Source organism: Apostichopus japonicus, chromosome 21 (genome assembly GCF_037975245.1).
Source record: "Apostichopus japonicus isolate 1M-3 chromosome 21, ASM3797524v1, whole genome shotgun sequence".
NCBI lineage: Eukaryota > Metazoa > Echinodermata > Holothuroidea > Aspidochirotida > Stichopodidae > Apostichopus > Apostichopus japonicus.
Window position 1 is genome coordinate 14,102,169 of NC_092581.1, and position 27,482 is coordinate 14,129,650.

General features: G+C 40.4%; 3 protein-coding genes across 13 annotated transcripts in view; 1 reads left to right on the top strand and 2 right to left on the bottom strand.

Annotated features, from left to right (window-relative positions):
• LOC139963050 (NADPH oxidase 4-like) overlaps positions 1-14,044 on the bottom strand; it is a 32,023-nt gene extending 17,979 nt beyond the window's left edge. The window contains exons 1-5 of one of the 10 annotated variants that reach the window (XM_071963520.1): positions 14,028-14,043; positions 13,547-13,664; positions 12,981-13,085; positions 6,123-6,351; positions 716-811 (exon numbers count right to left, since the gene is read on the bottom strand). In XM_071963520.1, coding sequence (XP_071819621.1) covers positions 716-811; positions 6,123-6,251 — 225 coding nt within the window. In that variant the 5' untranslated portion in view covers positions 6,252-6,351; positions 12,981-13,085; positions 13,547-13,664; positions 14,028-14,043. The other 9 variants (XM_071963519.1, XM_071963523.1, XM_071963522.1 and 6 more) reach the window with 9 other exon arrangements.
• The window catches only part of LOC139963048 (leucine-rich repeat serine/threonine-protein kinase 1-like), a 495,817-nt gene that overhangs the window by 113,015 nt on the left and 355,320 nt on the right, over positions 1-27,482 (top strand). The gene's annotated exons all lie outside the window — the stretch shown is intronic.
• Positions 23,525-27,482, bottom strand: part of LOC139962492 (uncharacterized) — a 40,420-nt gene continuing 36,462 nt past the window's right edge. For both annotated transcript variants that reach the window (XM_071962497.1, XM_071962496.1), the window contains exon 9: positions 23,525-27,400. In XM_071962497.1, coding sequence (XP_071818598.1) covers positions 27,267-27,400 — 134 coding nt within the window. In that variant the 3' untranslated portion in view covers positions 23,525-27,266. The remainder of the gene's footprint in view (positions 27,401-27,482) is intronic.

A 27,482-nucleotide genomic window follows, 5' to 3' on the forward strand; every position in this document is an offset into this window, starting at 1 on the left:
TTAGATATTCGCATACCAATTTAATACACCTTTCATTTCAACATTCTAATTTCGACCACAAACCACATGTTGTTAAACATGCTGCCCATATGTTACCACACTGATCGTCTTATTTACACACATGCAGGGATAAGGAGGGGGGGGGGGTTAAACCAGTTTGTTTTTCATTTCAAAATTTCAAAATTTGATCCATTTTTCAAATATTTCACAAACGATCGATATCTCACTGACTGACACAAGAAGTAGGTCAAAACTGTAAAATTATATTGAGACATGGTGAAAACAAAATGGCACTGGTGTATCTGTTGCTAAGAGCGGAAAGGAGGGGCACGTGATCAGGTATTACGCCAAATAGAGCCAAAAACAAGGATGTAAAATAGGTCACATGGGCCGGAGACACACGCATCGCGACCCACACTGTCCCTCCTAGTAATTTCCGCCGTAAATATAACAATCAGACTAAATGAAGTCTAACTAGTCTGAGAGCAGACTTACAGAGAGTTTTTATCCCTTGCAGAAACAAAATGTTCTTGAAGGCAAACGAGATTTTGGGCCGAAGTTTGTTTAGTCGAGGGCCGCAATGAAGTCTTCTCCGGACCGGATTTGGCCTAAAGGCCCCCCCCCCCCAATCCTATAGTGATAGCCCCTGATATAGGTGTGTTAGTTACGTATCGTACGATCTTATTATGATTGAATTGATATAATTTCAACTTACCCCAAGCATATCTCTGAGATAGAAAAATTTAGCTTCGTGTTTGTAGTACTGGTATGTAACGTAGAAGACGGTAATGTTGACACATGACCAGAAGACCTGCGGATATTAAATAATGATAGGCCCTATTATTAAAGAAATATGGACTGGAAGTTTAATCATTCTTTGCAGTTGTTAAGGATAAAAAACACTCTCTGTATAATATCAAACGTATGCATAGAGCTTTTAAACACATTGGTGATAACAATGGTTTTCGTGTGTTTCTTCTAAACAATAAATATGGGGTTTTCACCTTTTGTGATGTTTGGACCATGGGGGTATTACTTCGTGATATATTTGGACGTTCAGGCCTCAAATCGTACCCCGTTACAGAGGTAACACTTTCTACACGTCCAAAAGCAAAAACTCGATTATACAGAAACGGATCATTAACGTCAGCATGCCACGAAGCTTACATAATATATACAGAACAGCACGTGTTCACGGAAAACTGTCGCTATATACCTTTTTTTCGCGGCCCAATTCGCTGCACGTCATATTTTGTATACGAGAAAGCCAACTCTTTCCTTTCATGGGCAACGAGACATTACACCGAGTCATTACACCATGCGCAGGTGAAGTCACACAAGCAATTAAGACATTCCCTATAGGCATGAAAACTAATCAAGTTCATTGTACTGATACCTATAGCAGGCCGCCTACACAGCTTCCCCAATAGCCCAACATCGCGGGCTTCTGATGCAAATATTCTCCTCCCATTGTTGTTGTGGTCTGTTTGGGGAATATTAAAATTCCTGGATACAAACACTTTGACTGTTAAACAAATTGATCACGTACGCCAGATTTACAATGTGTACTAGACTGCACCGCCATAAGATATCCTACAGCAAGGTGTAGGTGGATGCATGCATATTCAGTTAGGAATGGTTTATTGCTATTAAACATCCTTATTCCCTCTTCCTCCCCAACCTCACCCCGTATCGGATTAACAGATGCTCGCCCTCCCGCGTTAACAACTTGATGTCAAGTTCATGTCTCGCCTGTCAGTGCTCACGGAGGCCCCTTAATCTCGGGGAGCATTCGTGCTGCGGGACCCTCATTTTGGGGACCCTTCATCTTGCGGTTCCGTGATCTTTTTATTGAATATCCGGCACCCCCTACCCCTCCCTCATCGACTGTCGGTGGCGACAGAAGAAGACGACGACGTTCTGAACGAAACTTCGAATCCTTATAACTGTCACACCTCCCCCAAGCTCACCCGCCCCCTCCTGTAACTCCACCTATGGCAAACTTTAAATTGACCAGAAGTGAATAAAAAATATATATATAGCGCCACGCACATTGTAATTACACCTCTTCATTCAGCTTCTGATAATCTCTCGTTATACAACCTGACCTTATAAAGTTACAGTAGGCAGACCATCCGCAATATTCTCTGTTTGAAATTTGGTAAAAACAAAAAGACAAAACATACAAATTTAACATCAAAATCCTCAAAGGAACAAAATGTCGACCTCATTTACAGTCATATTGGATGCTAATTTACCTTAGGGTGCAACAAGACACGTTTTATGGTCGCGGTCATGGCGACTCTTGACATATCTGTATTTTGTATAGACACATTCCAAAACAAGTTTGTTTTCGGTTTGCCAAATATAGGTGCGACCAGGCGTAGGTGTGATAGTATCCCGGCAATCGGAAGTGACGACAGACGAAGGGCATTCGCTAGTTCACGCTGATAACCGACGTTTGTTTGTACACGGATCCCCGTCCTTAACAATGTTTTTGTGTTATTATCAATAACAGATTTTTTGAATTTAGGGCTATGTCGAAGTGATGCATACACCATGAGTTATGACGACGCATCGTTACCATTTACGTACGAGACGCATATAAACACTATCCTCTGTGTCAAGAAAAAGATACAACATCAAGTACATACATTAATAAGACTGTGACAGACAGACAGACAGACAGACAAGAGTCCAACATTTGCCCTCGACTTTCACATTTTAGACAATCTTTGTCGATACCACTCCAACCAATCATTTTACCCAAGCGCCCTTCCCTTGAATCCGTGGTTCCACAATCTACCCTTTCCCATTCCTGTCGAACGCTTCATATGACGAAGTTCGTTAATAACCGTCGTCCATATACGTTAGCAACCGGCACCCATCCACCACCCCCCCCCATCTCCCGCACCATAACGTTGCACTCCTTTTACAGGCGTTATTAGCGACCCCCCCCCCCCTCGTTGTACCGTAATGAATTCTACTTCTTCAAATGTATAGTGGTCAACTTTGTCAAATGGCTGCGCATTTTGTTCTTCGGGTTAGAAGATAACAAAGCTTCAATGTTCCGTTTTGAATTATAGTAACGACTTGATCAAGTCTAAAACAACCGCAGATAACTATATTAGCTGATTAGTACTTGAATGTTTGATCATTTGTTACATTAGTTCATTTCCTGTAAACCTTATCTTCCCAGTTCGCTGATCTTTGTAGAAGCTTTTACTAGATATCAGTAAAACTAGATATGTGAGCTTGATTGGCTGCGTGAAACCGATAACAAAAAGACAAATAAGCAAAAGAAAAATAGGTCTGTGTACTCTACAATCACTTCCCCACTGTGAGTATAGTCGCTGCCCCTCCCAGATGGAAATTATGATTCATAAACATCATTATAGTTATCTATATTTTATCAGTCTGCTTCGATAAATTCTTTGAAATCAATATACAGGAAACAAGATTTTGTTATCAACAACGTATCAGTCCAAGGTACATGTTTTTTCCATTACATATATACTCGCGTTCTGGTGGTATCCCTAACATCATAGACTACACTGTAAGGGATCATTCCATTACATGGGTGCACCGACTACAAACGTAACAAAACATTTACCGCGACTGAAACAAAGAAGCTATTTATATACAAATGTTATAGACATTGTCTGTCATCTAATAGGTATTTACCTTTTCAGTATGCGAATAACCTATGACCTTATGTCATTACGCCCTCCTTACCCGGTGGTATGAGATTATTTTTCATTTTAATTTAAGGCTACTTTTGATCGGTGCCTATACTGGTCGGTAAAACATGAAAGAAATTATCATACAGGGGGGCATATATGTTGATATGAATCAGTTTCAGCTTTCTTGAGACACAAGCACAGAAATACTAAATTGTCTATAAAATGTTTCATGGTTGGTGTACAGTTTTGCAAATTCTGAGATATCCCCGGAAAATTTATTTTTTCTATAGAGTCAAAGAAAAGTAATATCAGTCTTTGAAGAAGACAAAAATAGCTATAGCCGTTTTTGGGCCACAAGTAATTTCAGTTTACGGAAGATATTTCAGATCTTTCAGATACGAGAAATGTTTCAGATAGTCTTATCTCCCCAGTCGCTTTATAGAGATACTGGTCATACATGTCAAGGCTGGCCCGCACCAATTTATATTAAAGGTACCATTAACATATATGGAGAAAATTTTTTGAGCTACTACTCAATATGCTTCCAGTGGCGTCGAGAATCAGGTCGGGCCCTAGTACCTCATGTCACCGGGTCCATTTTCTTTTCTAAGTCCTCACTATAACATAAATGACAAGAAGTTATTCATAACCCTTATTTCCATGGCCCCTTGATTGGCCCGGGCCCACGAGGCTGCAGTAGATCTCCTAAACTCTCTTTTTCGACAGGCTAGCATATCACCCATAACGAGTAACCCCTTCTTTATAGTACACAAGTGTATATGATTATTTAGTGTATATGATTATTTACCTTCTGTCATGTTGACGATGCTATGTTGTCGCAACTGATGCAGACGGCCTCATGGGATTTGTTCATCAATAAAGTCAAATCTTGGAGCTATAATTACGCAGCAATGACTTATGGGACCGTAAGACGGACACGGACTTAAAACTAAATCGGAGATATAAAGTTGTTATTTCCACTTTAAAGGGACTGTGTAAGAAGTAACCCAAGTTGGCTATATAAACTTGAAGCCTATATATATATATATATACACGATAAAATAGCCATAACATTTCAAACAAATTAAAGTGCACTTTTGAGCACTTCTTCTGGGAATTTAGGGAGTAGGCCTATATTTGCATTATGTTCTTATTTTACTTTTGTGAAGATCTTTGTGTTCATACGCCGTATGGACTTTGCCACAGGGAAAACTGAACGTTGCAGACTGATTGAGCTATAGCTTTGCACTGAATTTCTGTTGATGTAACCAAGAGATAAGTCTTGTTGCGTTAGTAAAGTCGGTCCCTTTAACACCATGTTTTATTCGCGCTGAATACGTATAATGATATCATCGTGAAGCTATTTCAGTTTACGACAGTCGGTTCGTCCCCGACTCCTTCATAAAGGCTCCCAATTGTCCATTGAGTATTAGCGCATTGGCTGTTCGTCATCGCGGGGTCAAAGGTCAGTGATTACACACGGGGAGTCTGTATGTTATAATTATTATCATGTTTCTATGCCACGTGTAAAAAAAAACTACCGATATGAACAGAAATAAATTGAGTATCTACAAATAAGTCAGAGCCCCCTTATGAATTAGAAACAGCACGACCTTTCATCTGTGTTAGCTACCTAGGCTTAAAATAAGAAATGTGCTATTGAACTCTTTGACGAACTAAAATGAGTTGTTCATGGCCGAGAATTTTAAAAAGTCAGACGGATGGGGCTCCCTGAATAAAGGTGGCAACTCGTTTGTTATGATATGTTTTAACTCTTGTATGGCAGCCTATAAACAGTAGCTCCCGTCTGTCAAAATGTACAGTGTATTATATTGTCCGGAAACCAATAAACCATATATGATTGAACCACAAACTAGGTGAATTGACTCTTCAAGACGATATTGATTTAACACATGGATTGTATTTATATACATATTTCAAAACTCGAAGAGCTTAAACGATGTTTACCCCCACAAACCCCTAAACATACGCTTACCTACCGGCCCTCCATAGCTATGCCTTCGTCTGTATGTTTTCCTAAAACTAGATTTGTCATGTTTCTTTATTAACATGTTGTAACGTCGCCGAGAACGTAACCGTAACAAACTGTGCGTTATTTTGAGCATTGTCGTTATGGGATCATTTTGCATTTAGTGCATTTATGTAGTTAATGAAGCATTCTAATATGACGTGATCATGCAAGTAAACAACAACAGAAAACACTAAATAATTAATTAGCGTACAAATATTCAAACGACGTTATAACGTCATAACAACGTCATTACATGTAGAGGGCCGTACTTTTAAAGCAACATATAGAGACGTATGAAGATATATACTTAAAGCCATATATATTCCCACGACATACAATTATATACTTCGCCTGATTCGAATACGGGTCACCTTTTAAATTTGAATACATGTCACCTTTAAACTTACCAGGAAAACAATGTGAATATAATCCCAGTTCCGTCGTCTGCAGCAGGTAACATCCAACGACGGTTGTTTTGATAGCTGACGAGGCCGAAAGGAAATCGTCACCGGTTCCGCTTCGGGGACACTACCCATCTCATCGACGGGAACAGCAACATACAGAAGGGTATAGCAACTATATAGACAATCCTACGAAAGTCATACAAATCCGAACGATCTGATGTCGCGTTTCATCCTGAAAAAAAATTATGAACAAAATGACTACTCAATAGTGCACATGCAGTGTCAGGCAAACTTGACATACAAACTCCCTGACGCGATGAAAACAGGAGTATACTTGTGTGAATTATTCCCTCACTCATGAGTTTAATGCCTACACGGCATTGTTTGACTCTGTATAGCCGTACCTTACAGACAACAAATCCTCTCCCCTATTTTCTCAACAAGAAAAAAAGAGAGAAAAAAGGCAAGCCTGTGATATCCTTTGTCTGTAAGTTACACTAGACTTTACTTGGTCACAAGTTCTTTGGTAGGGTAGTGTTGTTGTGCTAACCGCACTCAACTCGCCGCAAATGCAACCAAGCGTAACAGGAAATTCTACGATACCTTGCGAATACTTTGTGGTGACTCTATGCGGCAAACAGACTATAACACATTCGATAACAACCTGGCAATTTATAGCCGATATTTTCTCATTCTTTCTTGGCCGATTTGGAAAGTCCAATTTGAGGGCCGTTATTGAATGATGAATATTAAGTGGTGGTGCTATATATATATATATACATATATTTTGTACAAAAGGGACAGCGAAGTTTCAATGGAAAGATTAAAATGGAAGAAACAATAGTAAACCTTATTATAAACTATATAAAAACCCATTATCACAGCATTCTGCATTGCTTCAGCTGGGGCACGTATTGCTTGACCTTCGCATTCGTCACTACCAATAACCAGTGTTCGTACAGAGAGGAAGGAGAGCGACGGGAGGGATGGGTGGGAGGGGGCGGGCAGCAGTGACAGGGTACCAAAAGCACCTATTCATTGAGCCAAAGTTTCATCTTGCTATTTTCTCACATACAAATTTACGATTTTGAACGAACCAATGGGCAAAGTATTACGTTGATTATTATGTAGGATGCATCAGCGGGTGGAGAGGAGAGGGGTAGGAAGATGGGGACCTGTATGTTGTGTGGTACCTAACCACCCATCCCTCACCCAAAAAGTGGATACACCACTGCTATGAACAGTAAAGTAAAACGTAAAATCACACGGATTTCAAACTTATATAGACAATGACAAACTAGCATGTATTGAAGGTACCAATCTGGTTAGGCTATGAATGCGAAGTAATTATTATCAACAATTTTTCAGGAGTGTCTATAACGGCGACTGACTGCGCCCATGCATTTGATTGAAGGTTTTCTACGTGATTATATGTATACCCCAATCTTCACCTTCACCCGTGTCAATAATGGAACAACAAGACAGGCATTACAAAGGAATATATAAGTGGAAGTAAAGACGTGTCTTACCGTATGGTATGGTTTATAGAACCCTAATTATATATGTGAGTAATCAACGAGTAACGTGATTATCCGGTAGCGCATTCGAATTTGATTGAAGTGTGTATTTTTAGTTCTATGTACGTTTCGTTACGTCCGATGACGTCATAGGTCAAGAGGACTTATCCTGTACAATGCACGTTAGTCAATTGTTTTACCAATTCTGCGCATGCGTCACATACCAGCAACCTCTATTAAATATTGAAAAGCTCATATGGAATGTTAAAGCCTCATATTGAATTAAAAATGATAACTAAAAGCAGATGGCTATATATGATATGAACTGAGGAGTTGACGTCATCTCCAAGTCAGTTCTAAAAGAGTCAGTCTTGAAGTGAGACAGGAAACGTTTTCATGTGATTATCTTGAAAACTAAACGATTAATGTGCACCTAAACGAGTGGGTGTCTAAGTTTTATCCAGCTGCAAGTTTAGTTTAAAGTAATATTCGGAAGGATTGGTAAAGTCGTCGACCAATTTAAAAAAAAAATATTGATAAATATTGGTTGTCATTTTCAACTAACTATTATTTCTCTCTCCCCTAGCGTGGGGAAAGAACTAGCTCACTCTCAAGGTTGAAATATAATGGCGGGAAAAACAATCACCGAAAATTATAGAAGAAAATTCTGACCTATCCGTAGGGATTCTGCGCATGCGTCACATACCAGCACGCAAGGTTGACTTAATTTTGTTTATTATATTACTTGCCAAAACTTTTACTCGTTTTCAAGGACTCGTCCTTTTCCTTTGTTCGATGAATGTTGATAATACAATGGTTAAGTTTAGGTTAAGTTTACACCAAGATCTAATTAATGAACAATGCAAGTACACTGGTGGACAAACGTTACGCTACAACTGTAACCTCATTTAAGGTCACGTTAAGGTTACACTCAAAAAGCCTTATTAACCTGAGATCAATGTCACTTTAAAAGCGATAAATCATGGTCGTTAAAAAACACGCTAATGATATTCTGGTTTCTGTGGAATTTCCAAGGAGAACCTTCTTTAAAACCGCGTTGGGTTTTCAGTCTAAGAGTCTTCCCACTCCAAACTTCTTCCACAATAAACAGATACACGTACTGAGGTTCAAGCCCTTAAAGGGACATACACCTGTATTATTAGTTTAGCGAAGAACTCATTTCAAGCAACTAGTCTTTAGTATTTGGTCATCAAGGGAGTGCGCCAGTCAGAAGCAACAGTATCATTCATTTATGTATAAATCATGTAAACAGGGATCACACTCTAATCTCATCGATGCTTCACAGAAAGCGGCAAGGAAGGAAATTCCAAGAGAAATCTACCTTGTTCTTTTTTATGAAGTCCGAACTTTTCGTCGTCCCGGACACTTTGTATAATAGTGCTTTTATCACCCTCAACCAGATTTGGCCTGAATATGACAGTCAAAACAAAGCCTAGTTCCTTTTGTTCATCTATAATCCTATCCATACCCCCCCCACCCACCCCTTCCACCCCACATTCCCCGGTCCTTCTATCTATCTGTTTCCGATCGCTAATTTTCTATTCTATCAGTTTCTGAACTGTCCAAAGTATTTATTTGGTTACCCACTGCGTCAACTACAAGAACCGATTACCTCTTGTGTTGCTACTCTGGACAGACACGTATTGTGTGTGTCAAATATCCCTTTAAATATCTACATCTGTGGGTGGGTGGAGTGTTATTTTGAACACAAATGCTTAATGGTTAGTTTCAAGAACGATAAACAAGATTGGATTAGAAAAGAAAATGTCACTTGACCACTTGCCCACTTAGTAAGTAAGTAAGTTGTTGTTGATATGACAAACTACAGAGTTTTTCGGGAACCAAACTGTACCGTATAGGGGGTAACTAACCTAGACGAGTCACCTCTATAAATATCATATTTTGTTTTGATACAACTTTGCTACTTACTTGTTATGTACTAATCAATAACCTTTTTCAAGAGTGCTTAACATGCGTAAGGTTTACTCTACTCAACAAATTGACTAATAATTTCTGTAACTGTTATCTTTCCTAATGATCTTATCGATCCAGAATTTCCCTCCATCTCTTCAAAAAGATATTCTCCCTTCAGCCTTCATCTTGTATGGTAGATGTTGGGTGGGAGGTGGGGGAATGGGTGGGTTGTGAGGAGAGTTGTGGAGTGCGGTGAGGTTACCGGCCATCCTGCATATACGCATTATATCGCATCTGTAATCGGGTTCTTTGTGGGCTACTTACACCTACATTCTTGGAATATAGGACTAAACGTACTTGTAGCAGTACTGTAGTCATGACGTCATATTCAAAGTTTTTTTCCTGTAGTGTTGCCAAGGTGATTACGGTGACGACTTATTTTACACAGGTGTGCAATACAACGGAAAATTTACAAACAGATTATACAGGCAGTTAGTTTGTTGAGCCATTAGGGTGATTACTTAAGTAGCCCTACCTGCAGAATGGGTAAGGTAAGAGGATCAACAGGGTGAGTGACTCATAGAGGTAGTCACTGTCAACAATATCGACAACTAAGCTATGAATATTCATCATTACGAACTGGCCGCAGGGCTGCAAATAAAAAGTTGCAATTTTACACCATAACTATCTTTACAATATTTGAAATGGTAGGTTCGCCATGAACTATTTTGTCAAACCAAGCCTAGTTTTAACACCATTTTCTGAGGTTCAGGTAGTCTTGAGGTTCCAGAATGTGCACCCCCCCCCCAACCCGTATCCTTATTTATACGAAAACGTGTACCAGGACCTCTCCGACGCAAGAGGCCGGGTGGGAGCCATTGTTTCTCCTCCGCAATAATTTTCACAAAAGTGATTATCATTTAAGTTTTGTACCGCCAATTGGCGGCATTTTCAAAACAAGTAAACATTTGATTTAACTAAGTCATGTCCCTTCCGCTACCTCAAACTTGTGCCGGGTTCCTGTGTTATGCTAATAGTACAATGAGTGTATACCTCCCTCATTGGCTGTTCCGTTTACCACCTTTCGACTGCGTTGCGGGGATACAAGAAAGGAAAGAAGTGATAACTCCAAACAAAGAAGGGCATCAAATTCTCAAAAGTACGAAGATCGTTAAAATAAAGAAGAGGAACTCACAGTACGAACTCTATAGGCTGCGTTATCATGCTGCGTTATCAGCTATTTTCATAACAAATTTACGCATCAAAAACAAGGAGAGAAAATTGTTTTATACCCGAGGGTGGTATTATCAGTAACACGAACATTGGTTAGGTGTGTCATTACCAAATCACTATCAGAATAATATACAAAGTAATTCCGTATGACTCATCCGATACTTAACCCACCAGGTGGGTTTATGTTATGATGACGTCATAAAAACCACTGTGGTTACATACAGTTGCACAACTTTATAGGCTACAAAGCTTGGTTTTGGTTTTGACCAAGATACTGCCGAAGGGTAGCAACTCTGAAACAGACTAGACGTTAACAGTGAATTACAACGCAATGGATTAAATCTAGTTTAGTAAATAACTGACAAGGAAAATCAGTAGCACAATACACCTTCTATGATAAACTATACAGTATAGCCCGGTTGGCTCAATAGTAGGCTATACGACTTTCACAAATTGCTTTAGCATTGTTTAGCCCTTCGCAAATACGTAAATACTTCCGTTGCCAATATCCCCTGCACCGGGGTTTGGACTTGGTGGGTGGGGGGGGGGGAGTGAGCAGTAGTTAGACCAATTTTTAGTGGTGATGAAATTACCCCTTTGCATGGCAGTTGCACCAAATTCCTCGCCAAGTACCCTTGCTGTGAAAATGATCGGGCATTTCTGTTGCAGCCCGACCAGTCCCCCGGCATGTACCTACATGACATGCACGTTACAAGAAAAGATCAAAGTACTCTCAAACTATATATAGATGCCTACAGTGGAATTAAGACTTTCCTTACCGGTTTCGAACCACTGGGCGTACACACACACACACACACACACATATATATATATATATATATATATAATATTGAAATTGTAGTGAATTGGAAAAGCAAGAACAGTGAAAAAACTTCCAGCCTCCGCCGGGAATCGAATCCGGGCCACCCGCTTTATATGCGGACACCATAGCCACTAGGCTATGGGCGCTGATGGTATGTCCAGAGGTTCAAAACCGGTAAGGAAGGTCGTAATTCCACTGTAGGCGCTTGCAGGGGCGGCAATTTGTTTAAAACATTGGGGGGGGGGCAATTGCTTGGGTGCAGGCGCGTAGCAACTTTCATCCCCAAAATTGTTCGCGCGCTTCGTGATATTTTGTATATATATATATATATATATATATATATGTATATGGTTTACTGGTTGCTACAACCCTATTTTCCTCTTTTATCGGCAAACCAAATTTCATTAGGGATGCGGTCCGTCTAGCTATAATTCATTTCGCAAACAGTAAAAACTACTTCCGGTAAAAGTCTGTGACGTTTTTGGGTGATATTTAGTATCAAATTGTGACACGGAATTTGCCAAGGGAGGGGCGAAGCTTGTAGGTAAACTATCTAAGCGTAGCGCCACCATGAGTTGGCGCGAAGCGTAAAAGAAAATTTTGGCCAAAAATGCCTCCCAGATCGCTGGAAATGGCACTTCCCAGTCCTTGTAATTTGCATCTAAGCATTTTCTATTTTGAAATTACTAGCGTTATCATAAAAAATTGCTCAAGTTGGCCCCCTTCGCCGCCCCCGCCCCCTGGCTACGCGCCTGCGGTTAGAAATCTTGTAGGAAACAGGCCAAATGGAAATCCAGTGAACCATATCGATGTGAATCATATATATGATTGTACGTACTTACACTCATACACAAGAGATGTACAGACATTATGATATCATGAGTGACAACTTGCTATACGGTCACAGATCACAGAAACGACTAACTGAGTGTCTTTTACCTCATGCAGCATGTGTTGGATGAAGTTTTAGCCGCCGCCTAGTATGATTTTGATAAATAATCTCACGCATTATTTTCTATTTAGCCAGAAAAAAACTATGCCACCAAAAAATATTGGGGGGATATTAGATACTATTTCCCCCACCTGAAATATTGGGGGGACATGTCCCCCCCCACCCCATGATCGCCGCCCATGGGCGTTTGCCACCTGTATCGAACAAATACTAGTTCTGTTTTGGTGACATATTTTGCCTTATAAATATATATGGTTTGTGTGTGTACCTGAAACTCGAGTAACAATGTATATATATTTTTATACACAGACAATGCACTGATTCAAAATCAAACGAAAATGCAGCTCTCAGACAAATAGTTGTAAAAGCTTCATAAATAAGAAAAAAATAATTTATCTTACCTGTGGAAATAACTGTCATGCGGACATGCCTCTTGACTATCTTCGAAATAAACATGGGCCTAACCTTCTTACATTAGAGGAGAGACAGTAGTGAAGAAGAGGAGTCTGCCGAACAAAATTAAATTGACCTAAATTTGAAAGACGATCCCAGGTACATATACAAACATAGGACACGCCCATGAACTAATGACCAATCAAAAAGGACTTCTAAAAATACCGTGACGTACTTAACTACGAGTAATAACCTCGCAGCATCGTCCAAACAGCTTCCTCTTCCTGAACTAAGCCTGGTAAACAAAGAGCTTAAACAAATTAGCTTCAAGGTTCCAAACAAATTAGTCCAAAGAAACCACAAAGTTACAAAAGTGTCCAGATTACATCATAATTCGTTGCTCATCGACAAACAACACTTTTAGCCTATATACGGTAGTACTCCTGTACTTGAATTATGTACACATCCGTTTCGATTGTTGGACATATGGTTTTAGCAACCTTATCTAGTGTAAGGTCAGATTTGGAAATGACAAAATTAATACGTAAAAAATATATCTTTTATTAGTACTTACCTTAAAGAAAGCATCGTTTGACTTCGCACCATGATATAATGAAGGCCAGATGAAAAAGCTTGGACGGTTTAACTCCGAGCTGAGGCCGTCCCACTCTTACTATATAGTAGTATTGTTTCTATAGGTGCCCAAGGAAAACCGGCAACCGGTGAAAAAGATTATTAGGTGGCAGTGACCGAAATCGTTATACTGAAATTTGCTGCTTTCGTGGAAGATTAGAATCAGAAATGTTGGTTTTGGTGATCATATGTGGGGCCTGTCAAGGCAGAGAGCTTAGATACATAGAGGGTTAGCAGGCGACTGCTCTTTGGTCGAAATATTATATGAAATCTTCAATAATTTAAGAACGAACCTTTTCATAACCTCGAACACTTCTCTCCTTTTCTCATAACGCAATTGCAAATTAGATATATACTACAAATCGGCCAAAACGGTCACGTTTTTTTAAATCTTGAAACAGACACTGTAGAGCCCTATTTACCTCGTGTGTTTGCCAGACGTACAGAGGTGTAAAATGTCAGTTTGCGGTTTTCTGAATAGAGAGGTATTCTCGACAGACACCGAGATCAAGTTGACAGCTGGCGGACGCGAAACAGACAGCAACAATATACAAATTGCTCCTTAGTTGAAGAACTTGCACATGTAGTTTCGAGGAAAGTGTTACCATAGTAACGACTGGGAGCCGAGGACAGATACCGTCTATACTTTTGAGGGCTGACAAGTACAGTTACCGAACTGGCCTAGCCTAAGATGCGTATGTAGTTAAAAGAGAGCGCAATTATGGACACAATGGCGAGAAAGGAAGTAAAATAGGCCATATATACAGTACCGTTTGCACACTGTGTTAGCATTTATACATGAGTGTTCGCTTACAGCGGGAGTATTGTATATAAGGAATTTTGTTAAAAGGATTCCAACCTTTGCTATTGCATTTCGAATCCAATTTCAATACTGTGACCCTGCGCGGGGTGACAATGGTCCTTTCAAAAGACATACATTTGTAAATGGGGAGGGGGAGGGGGATCAGCAGAAGGGTGATGTTGGTAAGATTCGTCGAGAATGGTGTAACCTTCTCCCCCTCCGCTTTCTTGGTAGCAGCAACCATGTTGTATTTGGTAACTTGTTTTTGCAGGGTTTACGGATTTTCTTTATCTCTTTATCTCTTATTAAAATATTAAGTATTCACAATAATGGATCACCCCTCTATAGTCATTATACAAAATGACACATGCACGTAGAAACTGCATGTAGATCTGTGCATGGTACGGAAGTGCTTTGGGCTATACATACCATTGTGCCAGTATGACACATTCGCTGAACAGGCGAAGTAACACCTTACAAATGCCGAAAATTGTCTTATGCAAATTTGAAACCAGTTTACATAATTATGGTCTACATAAGAGATTCGAACATCTTTCTCTTATCACCCTTCCCCATTCCATCGGTCTCCGCCTGTCACCAGTGCCGTATATGTCTATATATACGACTCTGCCTGTCACTACTTCGCCCCGCCCTCACATGCCCCACTCATGACGTCACATAATCGACTAAGCGATAAGTTACACACAGAACTCACCTGAATGAGCTTGTAAAATATTAAACGACAAATGTAAATATAATAATGTATAAACTATTTACGTCGCCGTATATACGTGTTTAAATCATTTATGAAAAAAAAACGAATAAAACAGAACACGTTTCAGCGAGTGGAGGGTGGGGAAGAGTAAGCTTATAGCCTGGGAGGGGGAGTGGGTAGGTACGTGCTAGTGTGTGTGACGGTGTAGGAGGATTCCACAATTTTTATTTTGTGGAGTGTCTAAATCACGCATAACTGTAAATATAATTCTTATCATATCTATCACACAGCGATAACATTTATTAACCTTCCAATACATGGTTTCGTCTTGCGTCCCCTTATTGTGTCTTGGCTTGTTTTACTTTTTCTTTGTTTTGTTGTCGCTCTGGTACTCTCAATGGATTTCGTTTTCCCAGGGTCGCATGAACTTGTCCCTGGACGTGTTTTTGACCTGATACCCAATACTATCCAGCGGTGTTCTTGACATGATGTACTCACTGAATAGAAACCACGTATATCTGATAAGCCTCGGTGTACGTGAGCTAGGTGAGCGATAGTGGATGGACGATATTGGTCATGTTTCAAGAGTGTGGTCATTTGATTTATTATTATTTTTAATAATCTAAATATTTGATTATGGCACATTTCATCCTACCACAGAACATTATGAGTGAACAAGTGAACAGAAGTCTTAATAGCAAATCACATATTACTTAACAGAGCCCCCCCCCCCCCCCCTCCAAATAAAATCAGTATTTTCAACATGGTAAAGTCTTTATTCGCAAGTCGAATGTTAAGATACCTTATTTATTCTCAAATATTTCTTTCTGATATATATAATTATTCAATTTATCAAACTTTGGGACCAACAAAGAAGACCTGACACAAAACAAATATAGGTTTAGCATACAAAACAAGGGTAATACTGCCTGCCTTTCCTCTGGAAATGCATGCCGTGTATGTATGGTCATGTTCTTTCAAATAAATATTGGGAAGGGTCATCGGACAAAGTATGTTTGCAATTTGCTGACGTAATTTCGAATACATATGGTAGGTGATCAGATACCTTCTTGTAGGTATTGCTTCGAACAGGTCATCTGAAAGGAACCAACTTCAAATTGAAGAAGGTCTCTCTTCTAATAAAATCCATCTGCATGTGGTTTGGAAATGTGTTAAGACTCGGTTCAAATTGATCACGGAGATGGATAATTACCAACGGTATTTATTTATTTAAAAAAAAAGAACAAGAAATGTTTAAAATCTTGTGCCTGTGGTCTCTTATCCACGGCTTATACATATATATAAGCCTAAGTTCCGATATTTAAAGCCGCACTGTTTGAAAACATGGCTATATCGATACTACAATAGACTACTGGTAGCAAATGGAACATGTTATCCAACGTTTTTAACTATTTGCTATTTGTAGTTTGGTTGCCAGGAAAAACAGAAGGATGAACTTCTTTAGCGGTGATCCTCTTCAAACTAAATATAAAACAACAGGAATAGTGCTTAATCTGTAATCACAGTAGTAGCAGGGCTTGTTAGACGAGCATAAGTCCACTTTTTTGTACCACTTCCGACGGATTTTACTGCATCCATATATACATGTTGAAGGTCATATTGTTGCAGATATGCAACAATATAAAATTAAATGTTGTCGTTGCTTGACAGACATACTGCTATGTGGCGACCTTGTACGTTAAAACTACACTGACAGCAAAGAATGAAAACATAGTGATATGCGACATTGTACGTTAAGTCATATGGAACATACAGGCTTCTGTAGAGGATTAAACGATTCATAATTCTATTCAACTATATGACTTTCACCGTTATCTACTAGATAGAATTAGGGATATTCAAGGTGTTAAGTCACTAAGTAGTCCATAGTTTGCTCAAAGTGTCTCAGCGATACAATCCAAATGAGAAATGCAGCTTTTAAACAAACATCTGAATAAATTGGTATTGCTAAATTGTCGACATTACCTAACCTCCGCCCTAAGAAACCCCCCACCACAATGCATTAGCTATATCTAATCTTTATTTCAAAATGCAAACATAACGCCCTCCCCCCACCCCGCCCCTAGAAAAGAAAGATCCAAATTAACCAATTTATGGTTTGATTACAGAATGCGATTTATGCATAGTACGCAATATGAGGGTTCTATTTACATTGTAGAGGGTTGGGAGGGGGTACAAGATTGATGGACAGTGGAATTTGATTTGATCATCTGTGCATTCTGCACCACAAATTTCAGTATTTCAGAGTTTTAAAAAGAGTAGGCACTTGTTACTTATGAAAGGGGCACTTTTTTCGTCTTATGGAACTATTGGGGCACGTGCCTCCTGTTTCCCGGCTCCACCAGCCCTGACTGGTTGGGAATTTAAAGAATTAACAGTAACATTACAATTAATCTTAATAGTAAATTTACTTAATTTTGGTCATCAAGCCCTCTGTGTGCTAAAAACAATGAAAGCCCAGACCTATTGCAACTAGTCATCTTTGCAACGTATGGGAGGGGTAAATAAACAAAAACACAGGAAATGACGTCATTTTAGGACAGGAAGTAGATGGACGGGAAAATTGAGAGCTGAGAAAGCGGTAAAAATGTATTCCGCACGATGCAAGCCATGGGACATATGGACGTGATGTTAGTGGAACACTGCAATGTTTACCGGAAGTGACATATAATGACGTATTATTAACAGGGGTTGGGGCGTTTGTCGGTGTAAGCTAATACATCTGGATACAGATTATATTCGTCAGAGATATTAAACCTCAACCAATCAGCTCTTCAAACACGATAAGCGGAAGTCAAACCAGCGAAGAGACCAGGCCTGTAGCCAGGAATTCTGGGTTAGAGGGGCACCAAAAATTTAAGTAAAGACATCATGGATTTAAGGAAGGGCACAGTATCATGGTCCTCTAACTGAGGAAGCTTTTGACTTTACACATGATGGTGACACAAATAACGGGACACGGTGGTCTGCGCGGGGCGAGGGGGGGGGGGCCGAACAGACCCCTGTGCCGGCCTGGCTGTCGAATGTATGCATATGCATAGGACCATTCATCACTTTGAGAATGATGCAGAATGCTTTCTCCATCTTCAAGACCAGTCGGGGGGGGGGGGGGGGATACAAGAATGCGTACGACGATGGGGTATAGTCCTCTTACGTGGATATATGTATGAAAAAGAATGAATCAAAGAATGACGTACGCATAGGCTACATTTATAAGCACTATAAGTGTGAACCCAGACTAGACAGGTACTTTTGCCAAATTAGTCTCACAATGTTATATCCAGGGTCTGAGCCAAGAGTTTGGAAAGAAACGGATGTGACCCTGGGGTCGTTAAAGCTGACCCCCCTTACTTCGGGGCCTGGGTTTATCCTTCCTATATAAATTTAAAAAAAAAGTCAAATTCAAAGGTGTATTTAGATCAGAAATTAATTGTTATGAGGTTAAAGGGGATGGAAGTTTGCATCCTGTCACACCCGATCCACTCCCCTCGATCCGCGCGTAACATCTGTCACTCAAGCAACAACAACAACTAATACATCTGAGTAAGAAGCAAAGATGCATAAGGGAAAACATGCCCTTGTGTAAACTAGCTCACGTGGGACGTTCATACTTCTCATTGTTCCGGTTTGCGGTACTCTACACTTCCTTGCACCCTGGGAAAATATAATATTCACTAATTAAAGAAATATTGGTCTCGTTTCTTCCTACTAATTGATGGGAACCTGATAAGAATCTAAACAATATATATAATTTTAATCTAAAATTAACCCAATGTCATATTGCAAGGTCGATTAGATTTGCAGATATTCACATATAAAAAGTGGTCAATTTCTTTATCATTTCGACATTATAGGATATATTAACGAAAGAGGCTGGGCTTTTCGGATTTCCGAGTTTTATAAAGACTTATTGTAAACAGGTAATCAGTGTTGATAACAAACGACTTAATTGATAACTAGGCAGGCGTGAATCATCAGAGGCACAATAATAGTCTTAAGTTACTAACTTCATTGAGTCGAACGTCTTAAAATAGAAAACCGTCAGTTTTGACTTTGTAAATGACCGAACTTTGATTGTTTACAAATGAAGTTTAAACTATATAACACAAAATATATATATGTAGTGAACTATATATCTAAAAGTACTATATCAGATCCCCTAATAACACATTGAAAAATGGGCGCATGGGCATCGATTTTCTATTTATTTTTAAAGGGAGCGTGAATGAAGAAGTATGGATGGGAAGGAGGGGGGGGGGCATATACCCCTCCCTGCAGATGGATACTAAAGCGCATTTAGCCACGTCCTCACTGTTGTGGTTTGCAGCCCTTAATCGATGATGTTCACTATGGAACCCTAAGACCCGCCCTCAACACAAAAATTTGCTCACCAGTATTTAAACTGACTCATAAAGAGAGGAACCGCACTTTGAAGAAATATCGACGTTCATGCTTCGGTGAAAGAAAAATGTTGATCACGAGAAGGAGGGGGAAGATGTACAGGAATAATGGTTTACCCCAAGGTAGGGGAAAATGTGCATAAAGATGTTGCGAAATGTCTGGGGATGTCGGAGGGATACAGTCCCGGGCCCCGGGGCAATTAGGGAACCAGAAGAAAAGGAGGCCAGTATATAGATTTGATGAAGAAAATGCATTCTCGATCTCACAATATACTGCATTAAAAATGAAGATTGCAAAAAGGGGGCTCCATGACATCATTGCCCCGCCCCCAAGGCCCGACCTGGTCTTCGGTGGCTCTGGAGACAGGGAGTCAGATCAATGTTCAGTGTTGCAGAAAGTGCTCAGTTTATATCGAAACTACATCGTGGAGGGGGGGGGGGCAGTACTTCAAGCTAGCAGTCGGAAGGGTGGGGAGGGGGGGGGGGTTACTATGATCAAATTCCTCTTCTGGCCCACAACCTAAATGGGCATGACATGTAAATTTCTAACTGTCATGATGGGCTAAGTCATCAACTCTGGGAGCACATGTCAGTTTAATGTTGTTCTATTTACTATGTTCTAGCGGCCTTGGAAATTGACGAATCATTGTGTAAGCCAATTGGGCAATCAACAGTGGTAGGAGTAGGAATCCTGTATAAAGACTGAACCCGTTCATGATAACTTAAAGTAAATATACTGAGAACAATTCTGATTTATTCGAGTCCCCAATCTCACCGCACCCCCCCCCCCCACCCATTCCGTACCACTTACTGCCATGTTTATGGAATTCAAGATAAAAACCAGGGAGCTGCTATATGACAAAAGACAGATCCATGGTTAAAAAGGATTAAACCTAAAACTTAAGACTACCGGTATGCGTATTGAAATAACTGCTCCCGCGCGTGGCAGCCTTTGTGTTCGAGGACGGTTGTCTTCGTCATGTGGCCAACTAATGATTGGACCCTAATAAAGTAACTTCAGGATCCAGGATTTTAAGGAGGAGTTAGCTGCCTCCCATGTGGGAGTGTCTAGGGGGTAATCCCCTCTTTTTTTTCTTTTTAAATTTAGACTTTAAATTGTAAATGGTTCATTTCGAGGCATAATTAGGCTATAGATTAGGTCTAACATGTAAACTTCTTCTAAAAGTTTTATTGTAGGGTTGGATCCGTGTTGGAATGTATCCTTTCCCAATGATACAAAGAACCGTATGCAGCTTTTGGAACGGTTGGCATAAATAGAGGGGGTTATAGCAATACTTCAACAAAAATCATTTCATCGATGTATACGAAAGTCCGTGTCATTGTACTGTTGCTAACGAGTAAGCAAGAACTTGGCATGATGTTTGAGCTAAATTTTTGTACACTTTTTGCCGGTGAACAAAATCCAAACTTACAGCGTTGATGCTTTAACGTATTGCCAACATTTTGAAACTAACATTATGATAACCTACAATCTAATACGGAAACCTTACAGTTCCGAAAAGTCAGAGTTACTTACTTGCAAATTGTCGCCATTCCACAAGGGCAGAGAAATTATTGATCGAAGCTAGATGAAAACGAGTTCAACCGAATTCTAAAGAAGATGCGTCTTTGCCATATATAAGGAAGCTCTAATACCATATACGGCAATTCTCGGTGACCAAGATCATGCATAATTCATGTTTTAACGTGAGCTTCGGTAATGGAAACGACTCGGCTTATTTCCCGCTCCATCTCCGATTTGCCACTTCCGGTTTGTGCATCGGATTCGTGAAAGTTGCGCAATAACGGTCGTTTTCGACGAGGAGAGTTGTGACTGGTACTGTTGCTTAACGAGTAAGCAAGAACTTGGCACGATGTTTCAGCTAAAAAGTGTACAAAGATTTAGCTCAAACATCATGCCAAGTTCTTGCTTACTCTTTAGCAACAGTACCATAAGAGATAACACCCATAAGCCAGGGGCGTATCCAGGGGGGGGGCGCAACAGGCGCGCGCCCCCCCTATTGGCCGTCACCAAAAAAAAAAAAAGTTTAGCAAAAAAAAAAAAAAAAAAAAAAATTGATGACGACCTTTATGTGAGATGTCGGTAATCGCTCAACCCCCCCCCTCCCGTATGCTTTATTTTTTGTTTGCCAAAAAAAGGTTCTGGCGAAGTTCGGCGGCATAATAGTTTTAGAAACATAGATGGTAATTGTGTTTGTATTATCACTATAAACACTAAATGACATGCCAGCCATACTAAATTGTGCATTTTGTGTCCATATTTACTGGAAATGTTACTTATTATTAAGGTCGAAAAATGGATCACATATGGCCATGGGTGGAGGGGGGATATATCCCCCATGAAAATGGGTGGAGGGGATGTAATGCACCATATCCCCCCCCCCCCCACCAAATGCCAGGGATAAGAATATTTTAATGCCTACATTTATGCATCTTCGTTAATGTACGGCTCTTTTTTAGCTTCATTTCTCGCCTACCATAAACGCAATGCGATCTTTTCAAATAAAGCGTCTTTATAAAGCAAAAATAGTTGACTGTAGGCTTCATTGGCCCTATAACAACAAAATGTATTATTGCGCCCACGGTATTGATATAGTACATATATGCACCCTCATAGTATTCATATAGGCCCTATAGTAGGCCTACACACGTACATGTTCCCTCGAACAGCTGAGAATCTCATGTAACCAGGGTAATGCTTAATACACGTTTCACCTGGATGCCCTAGCAATCGGTACCTAGGAATGTAACTATGTGTAATTGTGTATTGCATGTGTATAGGCCTATAATAGCCTGCATGAGGCCATTTTCTTCATCGAATAATATAACAGAGCTCTCGAACATTCTAACGTTGCGCCTGAAACAAGATTGACAGGGGCAATTTTCCCAAAATAACACCCGAAGTTAAAAAAAAAAGTATTTTGGATCCTGATTATGAGATATTTCGGACATGACATCCCTATTTTAAAGTTGGGTATATGCCGCTTGGAAACCTCGGGAAGTGCCGTTTCCGGCCATCTAGAGGGTTTGTTAATCCCAAAATTTTCTTGTACGCTTCGCGCCAACTCATGGTGGCGCTACGCTTAGATAGTCAACAAGGTCATATCCCCCCCCCCCCCACTCGGAAGTACGGATCGCCGCCCATGCATATGACACCATTTTGCATTTCAGCCCTTCTTTGAAAGCAAAAATTGTACACCCCTCCCCTTAGACCCATCCCCCAGGACGGCGATCATTCATGCCTGGCGCCCCCCCTATTGGAAAATCCTGGATACGCCCCTGCATAAGCGACATAACCCCTCACTGATTCTCCGCCCCCAAAAATTACTGGAAAACGAGTTGTTGTTAGCTAAAATCTGACAGCCTTGGTTATACATCTGACAAAACAAAAACAAAACAACGAAAGAAAAACATCACTTTAAGAAGGGAAAAAACAAGAAAAACAAGGAAACGATTTTGAAATGACTTCTCCATGCTTGATCGAAATCCTATCCGCTGGAGTGTTCTTCATCAGACTACGTTCCGGGAAAGTACCAAGAAACAGAACTGATTCACTATAAGACCAACAAACGTAGAGGACTAGGGGTGGCAGTGGATCTGGCGGTTCCGTGAGGTGGTGGGGAATTCTTCTTTATTATACCTAAAACTATGAAATATACCTGATAAGACACTAAACAGTAACACTTTTTGAAACATTTCTCAGTGCTCTGTTGATGCTATACTAGTAACTTACCTATTTGTCTAGGACTCCCAAAGCCTTAAACTGATTATATTATCAATACGTGACATGGCACCTCCCACCCCCCTCCCGACTGGTACCCTGGGCAGAACACGACCCTCACCCCCACCCCGCTTAGAATGCCACTGTCTAGGAGAGAAAGAAGTCAAGGGAAAACAGAAAGCACTGGTTACTAGTTCTGGTAACAACAAGACAGGTATAGAAATGGAACATAAAACATAGAAAGTGTATTAGCATCGTTGTTTTCGACTGAGTAAAGTACAAATTGAAGAGTTTTACATGATCATATTCACAGTCAGGTATTTTGAAAGCGCAGAGATGCTTTACCAATGTCAGCAAGAAAAAAAAATAATAATAATAATACAATAAAGAATGATAACATTGAAAACGAATCCCCTCCTGGGCTACACATACGAGAAAGAGACTTGAGAGGTTATTAAAGCACACTATAATACCCCATCAGATCAGTTTCAATAAAAGAAATATAACTAGTTATTCAAGAGAGGTAGAAGAAAGTTCCTTAAATCCAATATTAAAAAGGGGACGGCAATTCCCCCCCCCGCTTGTTAATCCACCCCACAACAACAACTTCCCCCCATAATCCCCACCCTGTCATCCTCAAGCTTTAAGATCAATGCAGCTAAAATAAAAGGGAAAACAAGTTGAAACTCACGGGGATCTAGAGGTAAATTGTATGGCAAGAATTCAAAATCTCCACAGGATTTTTTCTGAAGCCTATACCTGGAATATTTCCAGTTGAAGCCCCCCCCCATCCCCACCCCAATCACATCTCACTTAATGCCTCTTTTCTTGCCCTTTTAACATTCCCTGCTTCAAATGATGGAGCAACCCACCTTCAATTAAATAATTCCAATTGCAACTTGTCCCAACATATGGAATAGACAGAATGTCCCAGACAAACCATCAAAGCAGAGCACGACTGAGGTAGAGTTGGACACATGAAGTGGGTGGGGGAGAGTGGGGAAGAGTTTGGGGGTGGGCGGGTGGGGGAGGAGAAACGTGCCAATTTATCTTCTTAATGTCGTTTCCATACAGGAATAAATGAAGCTGTAAGAAAAGAAAGTGAAGATGCTCAGAAACCATGGCCAAAGTCTATACATGCTATTCGATAGTCAAATGCCATTGGGTATGAACTTTGTTTGCATATACCCAGTGGCATACCTTGAATAGTTGGCATGCAGGGCAAAACCTTTGTCACCATGTGCGGGGGATGCCATGCTGTGGGGGAGGGTCCTGTGAGAATTTTTTGTTTATGTAAAGTGGCTTTGATGCAAAAAAATCTTTGGCAAAGCTTTGAATTGATTATGGAACTCAGGGCACACTGCCACACCCCCACCACCCCCCCCCCCCCCTTGCTTAGTGCACCAATTCATATTCCATTCTGAAAATGCACTACACTTTTCAATGTATACATTTCAATGGTACACAAGTGCACTATAATGGTGAAAAGTTCCAAAAATGTGCCCTGACAGCCGTGCGGGGAACAATCGCACAGGGAAAAAGGTGAACGGAATACGGACCGTGGATGAATTCAGACCTCTGTAGTGGCAAACAAAGATCTGTCTGACTTGAAGGAGACGACAATGGATCTGGGACCAATTTAAAGGTATTTAAACAAAGGCATGTTGGTAAATAAATGGCATACCGCATTCTTAGAATTGAAAATTTACATAATACAGTACTGAAATATACAAAATAAATATCACGGTCCATCACAACGTTCTCATCGTTACTCAAAATAGGTCACCAGTCTCTCTTACATTCCAAGAAAATTCCCCCCCCCCCACCTCTGTTCACTTTGATTAAAAGGGATATTCCGATTGCTGGAAATTTTCAATCTATTTTTAGGTCAAAACCGCATCCTCGTAGCAATTTGTATTGCGACTGTGTTTTGTGAAGGCATCTGGCAACAGCTGCGTGACTGATGTCAGAGATAAATCAACAAGAGATTTTAATAGCTTGAAACACGAAAGATTTTATAATAGCCTTAAAAAATATCCATCATGATGACATCATAGCCTGTGATCACTGGGATCTAGTGATCACCAGGCACGTAGCCAAGGGGGGGGGGGTTTGTATGTTTTTATGATATCACTAGTAATTTCAAGCTTAGATGCAACTTACAAGGCCTGGGAAGTGCCATTGCCAGCGATCTGGGAGGCATTTTCAGCCAAAATTTTCTTGTACGCGTAGAGCCAGCTCAGTGGCGCTACGCTTAGAGTTTTCAATGCAGCATCTACGGCTCTGATAGTTTGCCTAAAGGTTCGCCCCGGTCCCTTGGCAAATTCCTGGCTACGCGCCTGGTGATCACTGTGATCGCTGTGATCCATTTCCTGGAGAATGGGAAGGCTTAGCCAATCAAAATAACTTACATTAAAATCAACCATATCTCACATAATTGAGACAAGATATTGAGATGGGGTTTTAAACTAACAGATTGCAATATTTTTGTCCTCTTCAACAATTTTTATTTTACATTGTCTTCCATATCACTTGAATCCAATTTCCCCATCTTTTCCCTCCATTTTCTCAATTTTTTAACATATCTCTCCACTTCAGCGGTAAAGGAACACACAATTTTCAGAATCATTCAACGAAACAATTATTTAACTTTAATCTGTCTTCTAATTTGGATGACACAACATGATGAGTGACTCTGACATTTTCCATGAATACAACTTTACAACAAAAAATTTGTCCCAGCAGTTAGGTAGAATATGAAAGGCTGTGCATTGTTAGTGAATAAACTATTTTTTTTTCTTGTGTTAGAACAGTGATGTGCAGTGGATTTCCAAGGGAGGGGAGGGGGGAGGGGGAGAAGGAAGGGGAGAAAAATATTAAAAGCTTAGACATAAAATGTCGCATTGTTAGGCATATTTAGACTATAAATTAGGTCCAGAAGAAGTTCTAAATGCAAGTTTGTACCGATAAATACACTACTGCACCTTAGGGCATCCTGAGCCTGGAGAAGTGAACGTAAAATGATAATCCACTGACTGATGATGAACCCCCCCCCCGGACCCTTCGAACCCCTTTCCACACACCACTGTAATTAAGAAATTATAAAAAAAGATCTTTGCAAAGTTAATCACAAAATTCCAGAAAATAAAAAAATCCTTTTATTCTCGATTACTTTCTTTATCACGCATTAATAGCGTTTGCGATCAAGTGGATAAGGTAATTTGTACTTGCGATCTAAGTATTGCAGGTTTGAGTCCTGGCCAGATCATTCATGTGGTGTCCTTGGGCAAGGCACTTAATCTCCATTGCCTCTCTTCGTCCCATGGGGTATAGATGGGGACCTGTGAGGTAACTCATGAATATATAGTTGCACATCGGCTTCACCCTATGGGACGAGGTCAGGTAGATGTGGCACACTGTCCTGGTAGTGTCTGTTTGAATTATTCACTCTTTGGTGTGTGGGTATGACAAGTTACCAATGAGGAACTAACTCTCGTAATGTCATATGAGGAGGCCCTTGAGCAAGACCCTGGTGGGGGGGGGTGGGTAACATGAAACTGTTTTCTTTTACTAACATATTTTGTCACTTTCATACTTATCTCAATTGATGCATTTTCTATTTCTTTTAGAGTAGGGGGTTGGGGAGGGAGGGGGGCGGCCGAACAATCAGGAACTAGGATACGGCACCCTCTATGCCAAATGTGGATACTTTTCTGTTTTAAATATTTACTGGAATGACCCTGTATACCTGTACCTCCACCTACCTAATAGGTGAACTGATAAAAACAAGAAAACAAAAAATGTTGGAATGGTATCGTTTTCACAGAGAACATACTTCTTTTGTTTTTAATCTCACAAAATCTTTCCGTTAAACTACTCAGAGTAGTTGGAGGGGAGGGGAGGGGAAGGGGGGAGGGGGTGAGGGGAGATGACCTGTAAGGCTCCTGGTGGTCACACCCGCCACACCCCTCTGTCAAGAGGTTAAACACTCTCCTGGTGTGCACTCTCTCTGATGCTCTGTATCTTTAGTCTCTTTCTGACATCCGCTATCTTCTGCCTGATGACGCCCATGACCAGGGTTTGGTGGACCTCCGGGAATTCCGAACAGACTCGAGCTGGTTAGAGGGAGGAGCGAAAGATTAGAAAGTAACGTACGCCAGTAAAACTCTTTCAATTAATCAAATCACGGTAGCTGGA